A 21,428-nucleotide genomic window follows, 5' to 3' on the forward strand; every position below is an offset into this window, starting at 1 on the left:
TCTTCCATTGTAGAGAAATCCCTTTACTCTTCTTAGTCATACTTTATTGGACTAGAGCTGTGCATTAAATACAGAAAATATTTCTAAAGAACAACATCAGATAAAAAGACTGTTGCAGGCTCATATCCCCATTAGCCAGAGGTTTCCTTGTGATGGCACTTACTTTGCTGAAAAAGCTTTTCTGCCTTGACTTTACTAACAATGAATGCTTGAGTGAGGAAACATGAATTACTCAGAATTTTTGTTCTGGGATATTAAAAGAAATCTTCTTTCCTCTATTAAAGGTTTTGTTGTGTTGGGCTTTAAAAGAAAAATAAATAAATAAAACCCACAAAATAAATGAGAGTGTGGGGGGTCAGTTATGCTGTTACTTACCCAGCTAACCAGGCAATGTCTGATCAATGGTAACTTGAATTCTTACAAACTTGCCTTTGAGATTTCTTTCTTACCCTTTTCCTGTGTGTTACACAGACTGTTTACTGTTATGTGGAACTTGTGTGCCAAGAATTAGACTCTGTTTTTCTGTTTGTTCTGTAATAAGATTGAAGTATTTTCTCCCTGTTTGGAATAACTTATGGGTATAATTTGCATACATAAGAAAAGATCTCTTCTTTGTTTTCTCTCTTTTTTTTTTAATTTCTTACTCGGAGCTTAAATGGAGAGGAAAATAAGTTGTTCCATGAAACCAGATGGGATTCTGCAACATTAGCAGCCAAAAGCTTTTATGATCCTGTTTGGCTCAATCCATAAGAATTCTGCTTGTTAGAGACTGGTGTAGTTAGAGTCATTTTTCTATACAGAATATTTTGCACTCCAGACACTAAAGATTATTTTTCCTTTCAGGATATGCTTACACACATGCTCAGTATGAATGTGGTAAGGGATTACTGTATATATATACATTCTAATTTGCAAACATTTTAAATAATATTTTATAAAGAGTCCAGAACATTGGGTTAAAAAATATTCTGTGTTGTGAAATCCCACAGGAAAGACAAGGAGCAGAATTGGTGTGTCTGCAGTCAGTGGTTCTAGGAAGCCTTGGGGTCCAGGGACTTGTTTTAGGAAATCTTTGAAAGGCGGCTAAGAAAGGCAAGTCTGCTCTCCAGAGGCCTAAATTTACTGTACATAGGCTTGTACAACAATTTAAAACTGGCTAGTGAGCTGCAAATTTAAAAATGTACTTTTATGTACATGCATGGAAATATGGTAAGCCCATTAGAATAGTAATTTGATTTTATATTTGACAGTGTGTATATTTGTACAGAAAGGTGTGTATTCATTTTTAACCACACATCTGATATTCAAAAGACATTCTAGGTGGAAAAGTGTTAAATTAATTACAATGTATAAGTAGCTGGTAATGTATTTCATGGATTTCTTTTATTTGCATGTAAGATACCTCTTTTGAAAGCTCTTGCATTCTTATGAATATTGAATTATTTGTTCTGCTTTCTACACTGTCTACAATATATGTTAGAACTTGGATGAAATCAGCTTAAAACTGAAGCACTTTATCTAAGCACAATTTTTTGTGGAAGGCTGATGGTGAATAGACAGATTGTCTTAGCAGGTGAGCAGACTCAGAGCAAGATGGTTTTACAGAGACCTCATTACATGAAGTGCTGACTTTCCTGAGCTCTAGTTAGGGTAGGGTGGTTTGCAGTCATTAACTTGGTAAGAGGACAAGTGAGCTTAATCTTTATTTTCAATTCACACAAGTTTAATTGATATGAGGTGCTGTAAAAAACATCTTGGGAGCCTCCCAGACAAGCTGTGCTAGTCAGCTGAAAGTTGTCAAATCTTTTGGAATTAGGGACATACATCCCACCACAGTATGAGGCTTCTGAGTGCTTTTTGTTCCATACCCAGGTGCAGCAAAAGTCTGCTTTAAAAAAGATTCTGTAGGTGGTTTCTTATTTTGTACTTCACAGTTAGTTTCCCCTTTTAGCACTTTTGCTACTGGGTAGGTGTAGATGTCACAAATTTACAAGAGAAAAACAAATAGAGTAGAAAATAAACAGAAGAAGCTTTCCAAAAAGATGATTTAAAGATTTTAATTCCCAGACTGAACTTTGGCCATAGGTAACACGGTGTATAAATCTTACTCAAAATAATAAAGAACACAGCTACAGGTCTCAGAAGCTGCTGTTTAACCCCATGAGTCATTTCCAGCTGTCTTCTCCAGACATGAAGGCATTTGAACAAGAGCAGCTGACCATGTGGCTGTCTTTTAAACCATTTTCAGTAAATCAAATGGAGGAACTGTGTGCTTACAGTTAAAGGATGAGGATTGCTGGAAGCTGCACAGCACATACTTTACAGCAGGAGGTCATGGCTAGATAGAAAATAATCTTAGAAATCCTTTCTAACATTCTTCATCTGTGTAATAACATAGCCAACACCCAACTCTTCCATTCTGTTGGTCATCTTCATTTTAAAGTATAGATTAGATTAGATTAGAGATTTGAAAGGCATCTGTATTTGTTTCAACATCTGGACAACTAACATTGTGAAAAATGGCTAGGAAGTATTACACACCATGACTCCTTTATGAGTATTTATTAATTCATGGTTTCATGGCACCTATTAAAAATCTTGCCATAATAGATTATAGGCTGGAAAGGAAAAATATAGGTAAGGGTCTGTTCATTTTTAAAATACTGTTGCTATTTATGCCATATCTACCTGCAGACATGTTCTGTAAGAGCCTGGAAAATGGGAGTGCTTATTAACAAGAAAAAGTAGCACAGGTCTATAAAATATTTTGATAGATAAATGCATTAACATGTATTAAATGGAAAACTGATCTTTGCTTTTGCATAGCAGAGTTGCATCTCAGAAACACAAGAGCACTTATTATTGTAGTCCAGCAATGGAAACAGTTTGAGGATGTTGTTTTGATTTAATAGTTGTGTGAAATGTGCTTGCAGGCAAAATGTTTCATTTGGCGGTTTTAGACTACATTTCTCCCCTAGTTATTACTTTAATGTATCAGGAAAGTTTTAAAATAAAAGTGTGAAATGAGGGCTCGTCCTAAACCACCATAATGTAAATTTGCTTTCCTTTTTGGTATCCAAACAAAACAAAAGATTTGACTCAAGATTTCAAGAACCCATAAAAAGTAAGAAATACAAAAAGCACAATTAAAATTTCACCATCTGCTCACTCTAAATCAGCAAGGAGAAGGGGGAGGTTTCCCTTCTGTACAACCATTATAATCAGAATTGCAGTAGAAAAATTAAGTGGATGTGGAATAAGCACAGCACCCTCCCCTCTCTTACTCCACATTCAAGTGACACTCTGGGCAGGACAAATTATGGAAAAAAATGTGGAGAGCCCCTGCTTGACATTTTCCTTTTCTGTGCAATTCTATCCCTCTGCAAGTGTGTTTTAATGGTTTCTGCCTGCCTTTGGTGTTGCCTTATTACCTCATGTGGGCCACATGTGAGCACTTTAATCTGAGGCAGAAAGGAACCTGTTTGCCCCATCTGTCTTGGCTTGCACGTGTTGGTGCTGCTGTTAATGCTGGCAGCTGTGCTAATGTGTGAGGCCACCTGCCACAAGGCAGATACTGCAGCTTTGGGTAAAAGCTTCCCTTTTTCCCCTTTGCTGGAAGTCTAGGTGGCTAAAGTTCCCCTTTTATTATTTTAAATGTGTCAAAACTATTTACTCTTAAGTTATGTGATACTCAATTACTCCACGGTACCATAAAAAAAACAGAAGGGGATTCTCTAACCCGTGCCATGTTCATCTTTGATGCTGATACCGTTTTACTGTGTTGATTAGTTTTAATATTTTTGTTATTTGCCTGCAATAGAACTGTCATTTGGTACATTCCTCTGTTTTCTGCTTTTAGATGCAGTCAAGACAGGAGGAACAGATTTGAGCACAAAATGTTGCCGTTTGGGATTAGCATTTCTGATTAGGTGGGCTCTTTGTTCTTGGACAAGCAGAGCCCTGGTAATGCTTCGTGCTGCCCTGTGGTGCCCCTCTGGGCACATGTGGACAGCCTCTGGATGCAGCAAGGTGTTCTGACAGCCTCTGTGTGTGCAAACCACTCACCATATTATGCTTAACTACATCCTGAGGTGATTACGAGGATTAATTAATGCTTAAATCCTTTGAAGACAGCGGATGCTTTATAAATGCTAATTATTATATTCAGGTTTGCTACCTTGCTATTCAGGGATTAGATCTCACTTAAGCAATAGGTGGGGAAGCTGTGAGATGCATGTGGCAAAGAAGAATTAAAAGTAATAAACAGGCACGGAGAGCCTAAACCTCCCTGCAGCCTGTTTGTGCAGTCCTAATAAACTGCCACTTTTCTAATTTGGTTTAGAGCCTAATTACTTCTATTTTGAATGTTAGAAGGAGTGTCTCCTCCATAATGTTCCATTGGGAGCTGCTGTTGCATTTTGCAGTTTTAACCCCCATTGGCATTTCTGTGAGAATTGGGAACTATGTGTAGGTACTCTAAAAATGTGGCTTCTTGTTTTGCTCTCTAATGTTCTGGAATGAAACATTTCATGGCTTTTTGCAAAGCTTGGGGCATCTGTATCAGTGAGAGAATTGTCTACTCCTTGTCTGGACACTGAAAACTGGACAGAACCTTGTGTACTAGGTGCTGCTCGCGTGAATAAGGTTTGTGACTGGTTTCTGTTCTGTGAGAAAGCTACTTTTTGTAACCCGTGATCCAACCAGCTAGTCCCAATTCTGACTGGATAAAAAATTAAGTGCATGTCAAATATCCAGCTGTGTCTGTGTTTTTAAATTCCACATCAAAGCTATGTGAGACTTGGACTATACAAAGCAGAGCTGTTTGCGCATCTCTTAAAGATTTGTTCAAAGCTGAAAAAAAGAGTGCAGAAAAGCAGACAGGTTTTTTTTCAGGCTGTTTTATTGCTGCTGCTCTGCAGATGGGCCTAGAGTATCACCTTCATTTCTGCCTGTCACAATGACATAGTGGTTAAGAAAGAGGTTTGGGTATGGATCAAGGTGAACAAATGGAAGAAGTCCAAGCAGAGAGGTGATCACTGGCACAGGTTACCCAGAGACCTTGGAGATGGAGATATTCAAAAGCCATCAGGACACAGTCCTGGGTAATCTGCTCCAGGTGGTCCTGGTTAAGTAGGGGATTGGACCAGGTGACTTGCCAAGGTCCCTTCCACAGTTCTGTGAGATGGCACAAAGCAAAAAGGAGTTGATATTAAGGTGTAAGGTGGAGGCAGTCACAAAGAACAGCAGAGATTCTCACAAAGATGAGAAAGTGTGGTTCTGAATTTAAAATCCTTGTGTCAAGGCTGATCTATTTTACCAGTAGCTCACACTCAGTGAATCATTAAGGTTTTGTGCATCACCTCGATCTATAAAATGAGGATAGTGTTTGTCACTGTGCTGTTGCAATGGCAAGGTCATCTGTAGGTTTAGTTTGATGTTAAGGGTGGCCACAATTCTTGGAAGGAGCAAAATGAAGAGTTTGGTATTAAAAAACCCAAAACCAAACAAAAAACTAAACCAAACTCCTTTCTAGGAAGTAAACTCTTTGAAAGACAGAAGAACTCCTTTCTTCCAAGCCACTTTTCGTCAGCAAGCGTGGTCTGACCTTCCCCTCCAGTGACAGAGAGGGGAGAGCTGAAGCCGCAGCCGCTGCTGCCGTGTGCCTTCGCTCGCTGCCAGTGCTGACAGCGCTGGGCTGCAGGCACAGATGCTGTGCCCGGGACAGCGCGAAGCCCGTTCCCGACTGCACGGACAAGCGAGTGCAGCATCTCCAAGCTGGCCCGCCTCACAAAGCACCAGGCTGGCGCTGGCGCTTGCAGTCACTCAGGACTGGGGATTCTCAAGGCTGCCTAACCTTTTTCTTCAGAGGTTTGTTGTTGTTTTGCTTTGGCTTTTTTTTTTTTTTTTTTTACCTATGATCTTTTCTCTTTGTTCACACCAATTATGACCCATTAACTTTAAAAAAAGGCAACAAACCCAAACCAAACACAGCGAGCCACCCTCCCGGCGCGGGGGCGGAGAGCCCTCCCCCTCCGCGGCCCTCGCTCCCCTCAGCGGCCTCGGGCGCTCTCTCCCGCCTGCCAGGGCGCGGATGGGGCTCCCCCGTCTCCTCCTGCCGCTGCCACAGGGAGCCCCCGCCTCCGAGCGCGGCTCTCCCGGCCCGCCCCGCCGGCAGCAGGGCGGGAGCGCGGAGCGGCGGCTCCTCCCCGGGGCGGAGGGACGCGTTCGCCGCCTCCCGCCTGCCGCCGCCGCGGGGACTCGGTGCCGGGCGGCTGCTGGCGACGTCTCCCGTCCCGTCCGGTCCGGTCCCGGGGATGTCCGGCGGGGGCAGCCGGCGGCGGGCCGGCCCCTCCTGGCACAGCACTTTCTCTCGCTTCTTCTCCAGGAGCCCACCCGGCGAGGGGGCGGCGAACAGGTACGCGGGGCACGGGGGCCGCGCGGTGCCACCTGCGCGGCCGGGGGACACGGGGGGGGGCGCGGGGCTGAGCGGGGCCCCGGGCCGTGTTGCGACACTGCTGGGTGGCGGGGCAGCGGGAGGAAGCGAGCGTTCCCCGCGGGGAGCCCGCGCGTCCCGGGGGCGGCTCCCGGGACAGCGGCGGGGCGGCGGCGGCTCCGGGGGCTGGGAGCGCGGCTGACAGCTGCTGCCACGGCCGGGAAGGGCGGGCTGTCCTGGGGCACCGCTGCCGTGCGGGCACGGCTGCTGCTGGGCGCTGGGGCGGGGGGACTCGGGGGCTCCCCGGGAGGTGCATCGAGCACCCCCGGCCCCGCCAGGCTCGGCGGAGCCCCGGTGGAACGTGCTGGGAATAGCGCGGCCCTTGGCTCCTCCGCCGCGGTCAGCGTCCTGTGGCCCGGGTCGCAGCCCCTTCCTCGGCGACTGAAGGCAGGGCAGGGCGCTGAGGGCTTTGTTTGTTTGTTTTTCCTTTCCAGTTTTCACGCTGAAAGTTTTCTTTTGGACTGGTGTAAATCAGGCGTTAATGCAACATAAATATTACTGGTGTGTTTAGGTCTCAATGCAAAATTTGTGGTTTATGGAAACTTCGTTATTAATAATTTTTTTTAGCGCAGGGAGGCTTTACAAGATGAAAAGGTTTGGAAACTTCTTGTGTATTTGTTCCTCTTCCTTTTTTTTTTTTTTTTTTTAATTATTCTGGTGGCTGATTTCTGTCTGTAACTAGGAAAGAAGCAGAGATAAGTTTCCTTTAGTTTCTCAGGCAGCCTTACTGTCAGCCCAAGTTAACGAGCATATTTCTGTGGTGAAAAGGTGTTAACTGCCTAGGCCTTACTTCCTCAGGTGTAGTATTTATTTTTTGCTTTTAACATGTTGGTTTTAATCTGAGTCATTCTTGACATAGGCATAGGTTTTTGTTTAAACTGAGACAGTAAACGCTGTTTAATCAGATAGCGGCTATCGCAGTAGTTCTTGCAGTGAAAAGCTGTAGGAACTTGCATTGCATATTCTCAGCAGTCATGGGAAATAGCAGAGCCTATTGCTCTTTTACACTGAGCACCTTCAACAGTCTTGTAAATGCACCATGAGGATGTTTAACTTTGCGGGTTAGTTTCACTGTAAGCATTTGACATGCCAGTACACCACCAAGGATCCACTGGTCTTTTATGAGCAGAAAACGTTGCTTTTTTATTTAGTGGAAAAAAGAAATTGGGAGCAAGGCTGCTGAATCAAGGACATCTTTACAATCGCTGGAGTAGCCTGGCTGTTTTGTCTGGTGGGGGTGGTTAAAATACGGGAGAAGGCGAAGGTTTGGATCTGGCTGAGGACCTGGAGAGGCAATAGGACAGGTTTATCGGATGACACCTTGCCAGCTCCCTACAGCTGTGGTTTGGGATAAACAAAAAAGCCTTGCGGTCACCTCGGTGAGGAGGAGAGTGATGCCACTTCAGTGGCTTGCGCACTGCATGGCCGATCTGTAGGTAGCACTCACGGCAGACCTACTCCACTTAACTCGGGGCTGCACTCTAATCTCTATCCCAATCACAGTTTCATTTCCTGCAGCCAGGAGCCTTTTCTTTATTCGGAAGCTGGGACAGTCCGCGCAGATACGCAAAGGCTCCGGCCCCTCGGCCTCGCTGTTGAGGGTCGCTGCGGGGCCGTGACTCCTTCCCGGAGCCCTGGCCATCCCAATGCCCATTTGGTATGTTAAGGAGCTTTTCCTTGTTGTGCCGGGCCGCAGCGTGGCACGTTCGTCAGGAATGCTGACGTTCTCGTATTTGGTTTCCAGTGGCAGCCTTGTTCGCAGATTAGCGTAATTGCATACATTACCCAGCGCCGGGCTGGGATGGAGTGCCGCAGGTTCGCTGCTCGGGTTTGTTCAGCGAGCTCGGCCCTGCCGCAGGATGGATCGCTGAACAGAGCCGGAGTGCGGGGAGGGGGCACCAGGGCTGCCCTGGGTGTTTGTTGGGAAGGTGTGGAGTGCCTGGGCGAGTTGGGGAATGCAGCTTTTGTGAAGGGCTAGGAGAAATGTATGCACCACCATGAAATCCCCTTCGGGTTATTGGCAGGATATATGCTGGAATCACACCAGGTTTTATATATATATATGTGTGTGTGTGTGTGTGTAAACTTTTCTGTGGAGGTATTTTACTTAGTGATGGGTTTCAAAAGAGTAGAAGACCTAAGCAGAGGGGGAGCAGTATATCGCACACACCCTGTGTGCCCGCACTGACCTCTGGAGACATGCATCACACTTGGTGCCTCTGCAGAATGTGGTGGTTTCCTAAGTTATAAAAGCATGCAGAAATGAGCCTCTGTCCGTCCAAAAGTCATTCTCCATCTGCTCCTGCAAATTAGGCTGTGGTGGGTGGCTGGAAGCAGCCAGCTTTCCTTCCCTCATGGGCAGAGCTGCCCTCTTGCTCCAGACCCTGTTCAGGTTTACCTGTAAAAACCACCAGAACCAAAACCCAAACCTACTGTGACCTTGGTTTAAAATAGGAGGAAGGGGATGGGGGGGAGTTACCTAGTTTGTTAATCAGTGTCTTGGACTCTTCTGAGAACCTCATTTGACAAAAAGCTTATGTTAATAACTCGCCCTTACATCAGTGAGACTCGCTGGAGGCTTGCTTGCTTGTGGAAAAACTAAGCTACGCAGGTTAGTTTTAAGTTTTGCGGCAGCAAAAAGCCCAGCACATGCCTTAGGACTTCAGTTGGGTTTTACATAAAATGTAGCCAAATGGAAAGCATCTCCCCCCAGTGCTTGCCTGCTGCTTAAGTGTGTTTTCAGAGTTGGGGCTGCTTTGAATGGCTTCAGTGCTCTTCATGCCAGGTGTCTGTCATTGACTTCCATCAAGGCAGTCACTGTGCTGTACTGGGCTATTTGCTATTTTCAATAATACACAATTGGTTATTGGTTACCACAGTGTTTGTCCTGGAGCAATCTAAATCCCCGGTGTGACAAAACCCACTTGCATTTTCACTGTTCTAATAGGAGTCTCATAATTTTTAAATTTTTTAAACTAATGCATGTATCTTTAGTTCATCTGGAAGCAGACACAGCTTTTACACTGTAAGCCTGCACTGCGGATTCTTTCAGAAATATGTGGCTTCTGTGGCTGAGCAATTGTTCTTTTGCGAATAAATGTGACCTTTTGGGGTGGTGTGACACTTTTTACTGAAGTACCATCAAAATGTCCTTTGAACTATGAGTGCATTTTATTAGATATTCTGTGTAGTGTTTAGCAGGTTCATTTCGGGTTTCTCTTTTTCTCTCCCAAGTACTGTTGGCTGGTCACAGAGCTACCAGTGCAGATTTGGTTTGTCAGGATATTTTGTCTGCATTGCTGGAGTATACCAGAGACATCAAGCAGGGAAGAGCAACCTTTTATCTGTTTAGAAGGATTTTTGGGGCTGATTTGTTTGCTGGGATTTTTTTTGGGGGGCTGAGGTTGTTGTTCCATTCATCCATTAGTATCTTACTGAGAGCTTTCAGAGATTAAGAACTTTGTTTATTCTGCCTGAGGAGAGATTAGAGAGTCTTTTTCTTCCTTTGGGACTGCCAGTCATTGTTCCTGTTTACAGAGAACATGTATTTTTGTAGTTGTAAAAACTGTGCATTTGAGGGACTGCTGGAAATTGATGGAAAAGGGAGTAATAAATTTCAAACCTAGTTCTTCTGAAATTGCTGCCTCCTGGCTGGGTTTGATTCAGATGCCATTGGCATTTTTGAAGAAATCCATTGTCTGCTGGAAAAATCAATCTCTGCTTTCTAATAAAGAACCTTTTACTTTCAAAAGCCAGAAGAGGATTCTTTGTGTTTTGTTAAAATTTAGCTTATTTGTTGAGTCTACATGAGGGATGGTGGTTAGTGGAACCACCAAGGGCAATACTCCAACCATACAGAAGAATTCAAATTAGTCTTGCCTAAGTAAGGTGCATTATGAAAATTCTCTGTACATTTGTTAATTTGGGGTTTCTTTCTTCCTTTTTGCTTTCTAGATTTTTCTGTTATGGTTTCCATTGCAGGATAACTCAGAATAGTATGAAAGGCGTTGATTCAGCAGGGAACCAAAGTGGTTGCCTGTAATAAAGCAGGTAAATAGTTCTGTGCACTTTAGTGGGACTGCCTGCTTGGGCAGAACACGTACGTGGATGTCTCGTGGGACCGAGACCAGGAGAAGCAGGGCCAGCAGCTGGCCATGTGTGTGAGAGACATTTCCTGAAGGAAATGTTACTAGAGCCTTAATTATAATAGAAGCTCTCCTTGGAAGAAACAAAGCAACATTTTTTCCACTATTTTAAATGTTAACAGCGTTCTCTCCTTTTCCAGTTATTGGCATAAGGGCCAGAGTCAATGCAAAAATATTTCCAAAACAGCTACAAGTCTGTGGTTTTAAGGAAGAGTTTTGCAAAGATCAAAACGCCTTGGACTTCTCCTCTAGTGAACAAAAGGCTCCCAGGTGGAAAAAAAATTAAGATTCTGAAACATGTTGCTGTGGGGATTGTATTTCTAATTATTGTAAGTTCTTGAAAGGGTGGAAACCCGGTTACTGCTTTTAATTTCTGAGGGGCTTTTGGATTTTACACAGTTCAGTTCATATGCTATTATACTTGCAGGCAGCAGCACAGCACTGGGTGTCTCAGGCTTTAACTCAGTTCTTCAGGTGTATTAATTTTCATTTCTGATGTCATTTTATCTGTTCTTACTGGCTTTGCAGTATCACTTTTGAAGACTTAAGGTTGGAAACGTTGCCTTCCTTACTCATTTCACTTTCTCATGTCAGTTTCCAGACACAAGGTCTAGTCTCCAATAGTGTTGTTATTGTGATTTCATGACTCGCCTTATTTTGAAATAGAATGTTGTTTTTCTGAATGTTCCACTGCTTCTTAAGTTCATGATAAAATATTTTTCCAAAGGCAGTAAATCTGCTTAAGGAGGTCTTGAGACCTAAGTGTGTAAACACCTTGGGGATCTGCATTTCATCTATGGACAGTGTTGTGTTGGGGAAAAAAAGTAGGAAAAAGTTATTTCTTGTGAGTACATGAACAGAAAAGGCAGGAAGAATTGCAGTGATAACATACTTTTATTTTAATCATCAGTTCCAGGCTGCAAATTTGGCCATAGAACTTATTTTGGTAGGAATGGAAAATGCATGCCTTCAAAACAAAAGAGGGAGCTTTGGTGTCTGCACGGTGCTTCCTGGTGTATGTTTTGTGAGCAAAGGTGGGAGTTCTGCAGAGTATTTTCTTGGGTTGAAACTGTAGCCCTCTACCTCTACCAAAAGTTTTCTCCTCCAGCCTGACTAGAAGAGCTCGCTGCACTTTACTGGTGACACCAGTCTCTCTTGCTTGTTTTTTCTGGGGTGCTTATCCTTAATGAGTCTTTTTGAAATTCTGGTATGCTCTGTTTATCAGAACACCAGTTGCTGCTGCTTTAAAGCTGCCCTGGATTAGTTGTTTTTTTTGTTTTTTAAATATCTCCTATTTTTATGCCATTTTGTAAGTACCACTGTCGATCCTCCGCACCGCAAAGATGCCCTTTGCAAACAGTTCTGTTCCCCATCAATTCAATAAATTTAATCTTATAAATGCTTTGTAAATCTGTTTCTGATGTTATACCAAGTGTTTGTGTTAGTGACCAGTAATATATCTGTGTCATGAGATTGCTGGAAACTGTCTAACCAATCAGACTGGCAAATAGGGAGCAGATTCCACAGCAGTGCTGGTTACTATGCCTGACAGATGCCAGAAGGAAAACCTGGATGTAATCTGCTATAATCACACTGCCCAACAGTGGAGCAAGCTCTGCTCAGAATCATTTCTATTTCTTTCTCCAGCCTTTGTAGGGCTGTTCAGTTCCCTCACATGTAAAATGGATTAAGTTATTTAGCAAGGGTCATCATACTTATTTCCCTTAGCAAGGGTCGTCATATTTATTTCCCTTCGTTCTAGCCTTTAAACTTAAGATACATGTTCAGTGTAATATCATGGTTTGGTTCTTGAATTTTTTTTCATGTAAACTCTCATTGTAAAATGTGGCTTATCTGCGATTTTTTCTGACGTATTTATTTTCCATTATAGTTTTAGTTGCTTGTTTCAGTCTTCATTTAATACTTACACACTCTGTGTAGCTGACATAAACCATGCAACACAGCACTGCTGCTGCAGAACGTGAAGCTGACCCAGCTTTACTGCACAAGCAAAGAACAATATGTAAATCAGCAGCAGAAACAGGTCTGAGAGGAAAAATTGTTTCAGTTAAAACAATCTAAATTGCTTATTGCTCTCTGTAATCAAACCAGTTTCGAAATGAGGGTAGTTTAATTGAATATAATCCATTTTGTGCTATTTCAACACTTACATTAATCAGCAATTGTAAAACTTCTCCTGCCTAATTTCCTGCTTTCTCCTCCTTCTGGCTCCTTTTTCTCCTTCCTTATCTTTCTCTGCTTTCTTTTCCTTTTCCTCCGTTTACCTTCTGTGGTTTTTTAATGAAATAGCAGCTTTGCTTTCCTTTGACCCTCTGATTTCAAACTCAATAACTTGTTTTTATAATTACCATTGGTCTTAATGTCTTCAATTCATCTCCCCTATGTGTGTGGCCTAAGCTTAAGCACAGAAGCAGCAGCCAGAAACTTCACATTCAAATTTCTGTGCAAAATTCTCCCTCTCTTTAAGACAAGCCCCAACAGTCTTGCCAGAGACTAGAGGCAGATTTTGTCACTGCTGCTGCTATTCGGTTTCCCAAGAAGTGTGCTGGCCTGGGAATCTTGCTAAGAACTTCACTGGAAATTTCTCATTTCTGAGCTTTTCAGAAAAGAGCAACATTGTGGTTTTGGGGGGAGGGAAACAGAGGAAAGAGGTTTAAATCCATTTAATTCATTGGGGTATTTTTCTTCTAAAATGCTAGCATTTTTATTTTCTGTTAAATACTAACACATTTTAGGTGTCGCTTGGTGCACAAGCCAATTTTTTGCATTCAGTTGATTTCCTCATATCTTGTTGCCACTGAGATTTACAGTAATATTTTCCTTTCAGGTAATTTAACAAATGGTTACTGTACCCTTGCTCATATTCCTCAAGGTGCATGCTGGAAGTTTTACTCTTAAAAAGTTGACTTCTTAGATTAGGTTCTGACAGTTCTCCCAGCTGCACAGCACACAAATGGCTTCATAAGTGTGATGATAGTGCCTAGAGGAAGGTGCTTCCCTTTAAAGTCTGTTTTATTTAGTTGAATTAAAAGGAAAGGACAGAAAAATTGATTTACTAAGTCTCCCAGGCGACATGAGAAGTTAATAAACATGAGATTGATTGTAACATCACTGAAAGATGGGAATTGTCAAACTCAGTTTTGTTTATGAGATTACAGCTTCACTTGACAAACTGCTGAAATATCATCCTTAGATGCTTAAGCACTGATGCCCCACTTAAAATGTTTGGAAGTGCAATAACAGCAGGCTAAAGCTCAACATACAGAGGATTATAAAAAAAAACAGACGTAATAAATAATTTTGTACTTGATCTGCTTGAAGAAAATGAAAAGGATGTATTTTTGAATCAATTTCTATCTTCCCAGGTAATTTAAAAGAGGACAAAACTGTAGCATGTGAAGTTTGCAGATGGTGTGAGTGAAAAGTATGGAAATCACCTTGTAGATGACATTGGAAACAAACTAAGTTGCCATGGTTGGCAGCCAGTTAAACATGAGCTGCCAAAGTGGTGGCTCAGAGAAGAAAATATGATTGTTGGGTGTATAAACAACAAACCACGTGTGTTCTGTGGATGCTTTGGTTACTGCAGTACCAAGTCCAGTTTTGGTGTTTGTGATTTATCTTTAAAAAATGCTGGCAAGCTGAAAATGGCTCTGAAAAGATCTCCAGAACAATTTGATGTCTGGAAAAACTCCCTCACAGAATAAAGTGAAGTAGCTCAGTGGCATTTAGTTTAGAAATGACAGTGTTAATGGTTGAGGAATGACTCTGCCTCAAGGAATGTAACTGCAAGGGAAATCAGATTTAAGTGTTTTATGTTATAGTGTGGCTTCAAGAGGTTGTTTGAATCAGAGACCTTTGTAATCTGTCCCACATAGATGTAGATTGATGGAGAGATGAGACTTGAATAGTTAAGCCTGATAAGTAGTGAATTTAGTAGCAGTTTACATGGAAAGGCCTTTTTTACAAATGTGGTCATTTTTCCACAGTTTGTTGTCTTTTAACCAAAGCTTGTAACTTCTTGTCACGTGTTAAAGGCTTGATGCAGGTCTCCCTTGGTGAAATTTCATAATCTAGATTATGCAGGAGGCCAGCTGCAGTAATCACAAGGGTCTGTATGGCAAGCAGGGTAACTGGTGTATATATATATAAATATTAATTTAAAAATCTGAATTTTTTTGCAGTTATCTTTTTAATTACCGCTTGGAAACTGGGACAAAGAAGAAACCAATACTAAGCAACCTATGGCTTTTTGCAGTTTTGTAATAAAAATTTCATTACTACTGCTGGTTTGTGGATATGGTGTGAGAATTCCTGTCATGTGCTGAAACTTGATTGAGGTCTTGCACATCTGTATTTGATGGTATTATTAGACTTGTGGATTTCCATTCATTTACATTCTTCAGGGAGCCTCTTGCACAAATGGATTTTAAAGCACTAGGTGATGAAATCCTTGTTTCAATGTTTCTCCATTGAAATATCTTCCTGGAAGGTCAGCACTGCACGTGTTACTGTTGGCACAAAGTAAAATTGGAAAGAAGTCATGACATCAAAACCACATGAGGTGTATTTCCCAGAGAGAGATGTTAGGTTTGTTCAGAGAGAAATGAGAGGCAGGAGTCAGGAGCTGGGATGACACCCCAGAATGCTGAAATAAAGAAAGTAAACCTAAAAGGCATCTGAGGTTGGACATTGCTTATTCTCTTACCATTACAAGTCATCACATTAAATGGTTCCTGAGTTAATCTGAGAGGACCAGTTAAAAGCAAACAATGCCAGCCTTATGTGGTACCAGGGTGGCTTTGGCTAGTCAGGGAGTCATCTGTCCCCAAGAGAGAGAGAACATGGCAAAATGCTGGAGCACTCACCTGGCTGGTTACATGTGGACTGCATGAAAAATAAATGCTGGAGCTGCTGCATTGGAAGAGATTTGATTCACAGCCCTGGGAGAAGTAAATCCGCATGTCAACATCCACAAGGGCTGTGGTGGTGCTGAGCTGAAGTTCAGCTTTGGTCAGCTGTCCCCGTTTCCTTAAGGGAGTGCCCGTTAATTTCCCCCTTCCCAAACACCAACAGGCAGTCTCTGCCTTCTGCTCATAAAAGGAACCTAAAATATCACAGCAATTACTTTCAGTTTGAAGAACTCTGCGTGTGGTCAGTCTCATCCAAACTTGTGTGTTTGTGCTTTATTCCTTTATGTTTCCTGTAGCTTATTTTTTTTATCTGTCACAACACATTCACAATCTGCTGCGTGCATAACATGGGTGGGGTGGATTAATAAAGGAAGAAGGGGATGGGCTTTTAATTTGCAAGTTCTGAGGGATTGTTATGAAGGACAAGGGTGGAGGAAGCAGACTTCTCACACCATACAGAGATGCTGTGAGGGCCTTTTGAAGATGTGATTGTTTGTAATTGTCTTGTTCTGTTTTTAGAGGCAGTTGCAAAAGACCTTGAAAGCCATGTACTTAAATATGCTCCATTAAATTGCTTTTTTTGTTGTTGTTGACTGTAATCCCTCATGTAATCTCTCTTTGTGTGAGCAGAAATGCAGAATTTGAACATGTCTTGCTCATAAGAATCTCTAACCTCTCTTTCCAAAGTGTGATGATTAAAAGCTTGGACCACAAACCTGCTTCTAGTTCAGACACTACCTGTCCAAGTAATACAGAAAGGTCAAAACAGAGGCAGCAGCAGAGGAACAAAAAGCAATAGAAAATGGCACAAAGAAAGGTTTGTTGAGAAGATACGATTCTGTAACTTAAATTTAATCTTGATTAGTTAGAGAATAAGAGTGATGCTAATCAGGTTAGGCATGCTGGCAAGACAGTAGAAAGAGCAGCAAGACAGCTGAGGAGAAGAAATCCCTCTAACCTTCCTCTAAACCTTCGCTAAAGATAAATCCATCTGTAAGAGAAAAAGCAATGTCTAGGAGAAAAAGCAATGTCTAGCAGAAATAGCAACAGAAGGGCAGTAGATTGCATGTCTGGGTTTTTCTAGAATTAATTGTGACAGTGTCTTTTTATTTAGTATTTCCATGCCTTTTTTTTCCTCCCTTTAAATCTATAAAATTTGAGTAGTATCTGTCTAAATATGTTAACAAGTGGTTGTGACAGTGTGTAAGTGATTGCCTGGATAGGTAAGAAGCCCATGGAAGCAAGTTGGTAGAGATATTTTCTTTCTTCTGAAGACCACACTTTGTTCTTTTACTTCTTAAAAGCAAAGGTGAGTCGATTGATGGGTTAGTGGAGGCCTATTTCTGGGTGTATAATGTAACAACAGTGGTTTCTGAAGCACAGTGCTGAAGATTAATTAATCTTCCTGACTAGACCAGTGTGAAATGCTCTCCTGAGAGGTGGGTGGTTAAGCACAAACCTAGCTTTAGATGTGCTCGTCTAGAGAAAACATTGGTGGTTCCTGCAGTGGCAAAGTGCTCCAGGAAAACATGCTCCAGCTTTTCCACTGCTCTGGAAAAGCTTAAAACGTTGTGGAGTCAAACTTGATAAATACACCTGTAGCCCTAGGTCACGGTGATGCCGTGAATGCAATGGTGAGAAGAGGGAAAGCCCTAAAATTTGCACGAGTTGTTGTGGGGATTGCTAAGTTGCATTGTGAATGAAATGAGCAGTAGCCAGCCAGCAGGTTCTTCAGTCCCAGGCACTGAGTGTGGCCCAGCCCCTGTGTCTGTGGTGTTCAGGCTGTAAAAGATAACCTTGCCTCTTTGAGAGGAACAAAACCATTTTATCCTAAACAGCCCACGAGGCCTTTGTGCAGCAAAGAAGCTTTTGTGCTGTAAAACTCATTTGGTTTCAGAGATCCATTTAGAGCTGGGCCCTGGCTAAGGGGAGGAGAGGTTCACCCCAAGCCACCTCTGTGATGTGAGGGGCAGTGGTTTGTCCTTTCTGTTCCTGCTGAGTGACATTTGTTGCCCCTTCCCTGTGCTGTTGGAAATCACTGCGCTGCAAACTGGATCACAGGCTGGATTTTTCCTCTAGGAAACTTCTGCCCACCTCTTGATTTTATCGAAAATTGTCGCTCTACTGAGAGCCCTTCTTGGCTCAGTTAAGGATGTAGAGATAACTCAGGCTGAGGAGGAAGGAGTAGAGATTTCTGAAGCTGGTTCTGCTGACAAAGTCAGCATGTTTGAGGAACTACACCCTAAAGCAAAAGGTTAAGGAATGTAGAAACACTAGAGTATAAACCGTGAAAGGGTGTGGGGAAATGCTTCCAGAGTTAGGGTTATTTTATGGTGGAAAGTTTTGATACTTTTTTTTGACTTGTTGATTTTAAGATGCTTATCTGCTGCATTACATTCTTTCAGTTTTGGTATGTATGCTATGGTATTTCTATGGCTAGCTAGGAGAACATAATTCAGTCATGTATTTCAAATACAAACAAGAAGCAGGAAAATGAAGAAAGTTTGGGGGTAAAAAAACCACATGATATAAAGGGAAGAATATGAGCAAAACAAAGTGATGCAATAATTCAACAATGGTGTAAAGTATGCTGGCAGGACTTAATGAAAGCAAGCATTGCATTTGTGGTCTGCAGACCACTTCCATAAAGAGTGATACACTGAACTTAGGAAGAATGTCTGGTAGACATCAACCTCATTATTCCACTCTCAAGTTCAGGGAATTCTTGTTCATGTCAAATGTATCAACATCAGGAAAAACCACATAGATCTGAGAGGGGTGGGGTTTTTTTTAAACCAACAACAAAACAAAAACTAGGAGAGAGAAAATAAGTTGTGTACAGAGAAACGCTTTTATTAGTGTGCCAGACTGCCCAGAGTGATTGTGACATCTCCTTCATGAAACACATTAGCAGCAGGAGAAATTAATAGGTCAGAATATTAATTCATCTGCTCAGTCTTCCAGGGAGGCAAAGAACAACCAAGACTTTCAGTCTGATGCTCTCCCTGAAAAAGCATCTTTGTGTTTATGAATGCATTATGGGAGATTACCTAAGGTGATGTGAAAGTACAAGGTTTTCAACTTGGAGATGATCTCTAAACAGGAGGAAGAAGTTTTTCTTTTGATGCATCTGAAAAGATGTGAAAGATCTTGAAAAACTTAATAGCAGGAGAGTTCTACTGTCATTTTGTTCAGGAAATGATGTTTCTGAGCAGCTGAGAAGGAAACTTACATTTAGTCAGAGTGGCTTTTGCATTTTGTGTGTGTATCACTGTATACTGAATGCAGATGCCTAATCCACAATAGGAAGAAAATATTTCATTTTGGGAGTCTTACTGAGATGTGCTTACCTGTGGTTTACAGTCAAGAGCAGTAGAGTACAGCAGCACCTTAATTCCTTCTCCAAATCCTGGCAGAATTTCACTAAACTGCTCATAATTGGTTTTTTTTAATTTAAAGAGCTTTCAATTTATCTCTTCACACGAGATCAGAAATGAGGGCTTGTGCAGTTTTCAACAACAAAGTTAAATGTTTAAGGCTGGTGAAGAAGGATATTCAAAGTGATTATTAATTAACTGAAACACTCATATGATATGTTAGCACAAAGTTATTTTTCTTCATGTAATGGTACACAATGCAGGAACTGATGTCTATCATTAACATCACCTAATGTTTTCCTTGATAGTATTTTAGCTTTTAAATTGGTTGTAGCATAAAGATATTTTAATGAAATGTTCTCTGCTGGATTTTGAGTAAGGATTGTTCTAAGAACTGGGGTTGAGGGCAGGGTGTTGGTTCCCTTCATTCCAAAGATGAACTCTCAAGAAAATTTGAATTAATTTGGTGAATTTCCCATAAGGACACATGTGATTTTGGACTTCTGACTTTTAAAATGGAGCAGCAGGCATTGCCTTGGTGATAAACACATACCTGTTGTCCCCTTTCTAAAATTCCTTCTGCATTTGCATGGCCCATTGGGTATGTTCAGTGGAGAATAGTCCAATGTGGTGGCTGTGATTGGGATGGTTCCACCTGCCAGGAGTACATTCCTCTTGCTCACAAGCCTCAGAATGGGGTGTGCCTTGGAGCTGCCACGTGTGCCTGTGGCAATGAATGCTGCTGTGGGAGATCATCGTTCAATTACAGTGGAAAAATAATACACAGACATGGAAATCTTGTTACTTTTCAGCTGGAAGAGCTGAAATGCTGTGTCCTGTTTCTGAATGCTTGAGTTCAGAAACCTCTGTATGAGGTGAAAAAGTCATTATGCTTCTGTCTTCAGCTTTTTGAGGCTTGGTTTTTTCAATTACAGTATCTGCAGAGTGTGTACTGCAGTTTGGAAAATAGGTTTTTCTGTCCTAAGTTAAAGTGCTCTTGTGTTTAAGTTGAATGTGTTGGCTCTTGAGAGGATTTGAATAATGCAAATACTCAGCATTACAAAATATTTTTGTTTTTCAGTTCTGAAAACAAAGGGAACGCAGCCATCAGTTCAAAGAGCAGCCAAAAGGAAAGCACAACTCTGCCTGCACTTTTGAAGGTAAGATTTTTATTAACTAATATTTATTTTAGGTAAAACCTGACCCCTCTGCTTGTGACTATTTGTTAGGGTTTTGATGTTGGATGCATTCCTGTACTGTTGGATGCAGCGTGGACCTGATTGCCATATTCTGGGTTAGGGACCACTATGCCAGGGTTCTAATGGACATGCTGAAGACAGAAAAACTATTTGTGCTTCACATTCTTTAAACAAAATCCATGTGTTTACTTACAGGAAAGAACTGGGGCTTCAGTGCTAATTCCACATGCAATTTGCCAATGAAGAAGAAAACTAATATTTTTATCAAACAGTGTTTTCAGGCATTGCTCTAAAGCACCATTTCTGCATAATTTACGAATATCTAAGCAGCAAGTCTGTGCTTGCCTGAAGGTCTGCTGGTTGCCAGCCAGAGCACTGTAAGATCTTTGTGCTGAGATTTGTCTGTACATCGGGTGCTCCTCACCAGTTACCCGTGTTAATCATGCTTGTCTTGTCCTGTAAGTGTTGTACTGCAAGAAAAGGACATGTTCCTCTGTGATCAGGGCTTTCTCCTGTGGCACTAGACACACCTCTAGGGTTGTGCTTAGATTCAGCCAAATATCCTAAATAATCATGTACAGGACAGGTGATAACAGCTGTCACATCTTGCCCTGCACTGAGCTGTTCTAGTGATCCAGTCACTAAGCAATTTTGCTTGCATTTTTGTTCTTTGTCTGAGTTGCCTCAGTGGAGCAGGTAGTATGGTGGCTACTGCCCCAAAATGGGCTTGGCTAGTCTGCCAGATTCATTTGTAGGCTTCTTAACACACATAATCTGACATTTCTATCACATGTTGCATTTATTGAGTGCTCCGCTCATGGTGTGTGGAAAAGGGAGTGCTCACCTTCTGTAGGGCCCACAGTCCCTGTGTAGTTGTATCCTCAGTATCTAGGGACCATTTGTTTGGGCTTCACCAATGTTGGACACTTTGCATTTGCCTCTGTAAAGACCCCAGCAGGGTTATTTGCTCAATGAAATTCCATTTTGACTGTGGTTTGTCTACAGCAAGGTGGGAAACAATGTTTGTTCAGAAGCCAGGTGGATTTAAGCCGACTCTGTCAGTTCAGAGCTCCTGGAAAATGCCACTGCATGGCTTCTTGTTACCATAAATCATTGATGATATGGCTTGGAATGCAGGCAGGAAGGTTTCTGATAAACCAGAGAAGACTCTATCACTATAATAGAAGAAAATTTTCTCTGTTTTAAAAAAAACCCTCATTTTTGTGTCAGATCAGTGAAAAATTCCAAACCAGATTTTCCTTTGGAGGAAGGTCCACCTC

The 21,428-nt window shown here is 42.0% G+C and overlaps 1 protein-coding gene across 2 annotated transcripts in view; it reads left to right on the forward strand.

Moving 5' to 3' along the window:
* The first annotated feature begins 6,247 nt into the window (after window positions 1-6,247).
* The window catches only part of CRYBG3 (crystallin beta-gamma domain containing 3), a 93,187-nt gene continuing 78,006 nt past the window's right edge, over window positions 6,248-21,428 (forward strand). For both annotated transcript variants that reach the window (XR_005953866.1, XM_041420855.1), the window contains exons 1-2: window positions 6,248-6,415; window positions 20,031-20,109. Coding sequence is in view for 1 of the 2 variants with exons in the window: in XM_041420855.1 (XP_041276789.1) it covers window positions 6,315-6,415; window positions 20,031-20,109 (180 nt within the window). In the remaining variant the exon portion in view is untranslated. The remainder of the gene's footprint in view (window positions 6,416-20,030; window positions 20,110-21,428) is intronic.

The sequence above is a fragment of the Onychostruthus taczanowskii genome, unplaced genomic scaffold (genome assembly GCF_017590055.1).
Source record: "Onychostruthus taczanowskii isolate IOZ18803 unplaced genomic scaffold, ASM1759005v1 scaffold67, whole genome shotgun sequence".
Classification (NCBI taxonomy): Eukaryota; Metazoa; Chordata; class Aves; order Passeriformes; family Passeridae; genus Onychostruthus; species Onychostruthus taczanowskii.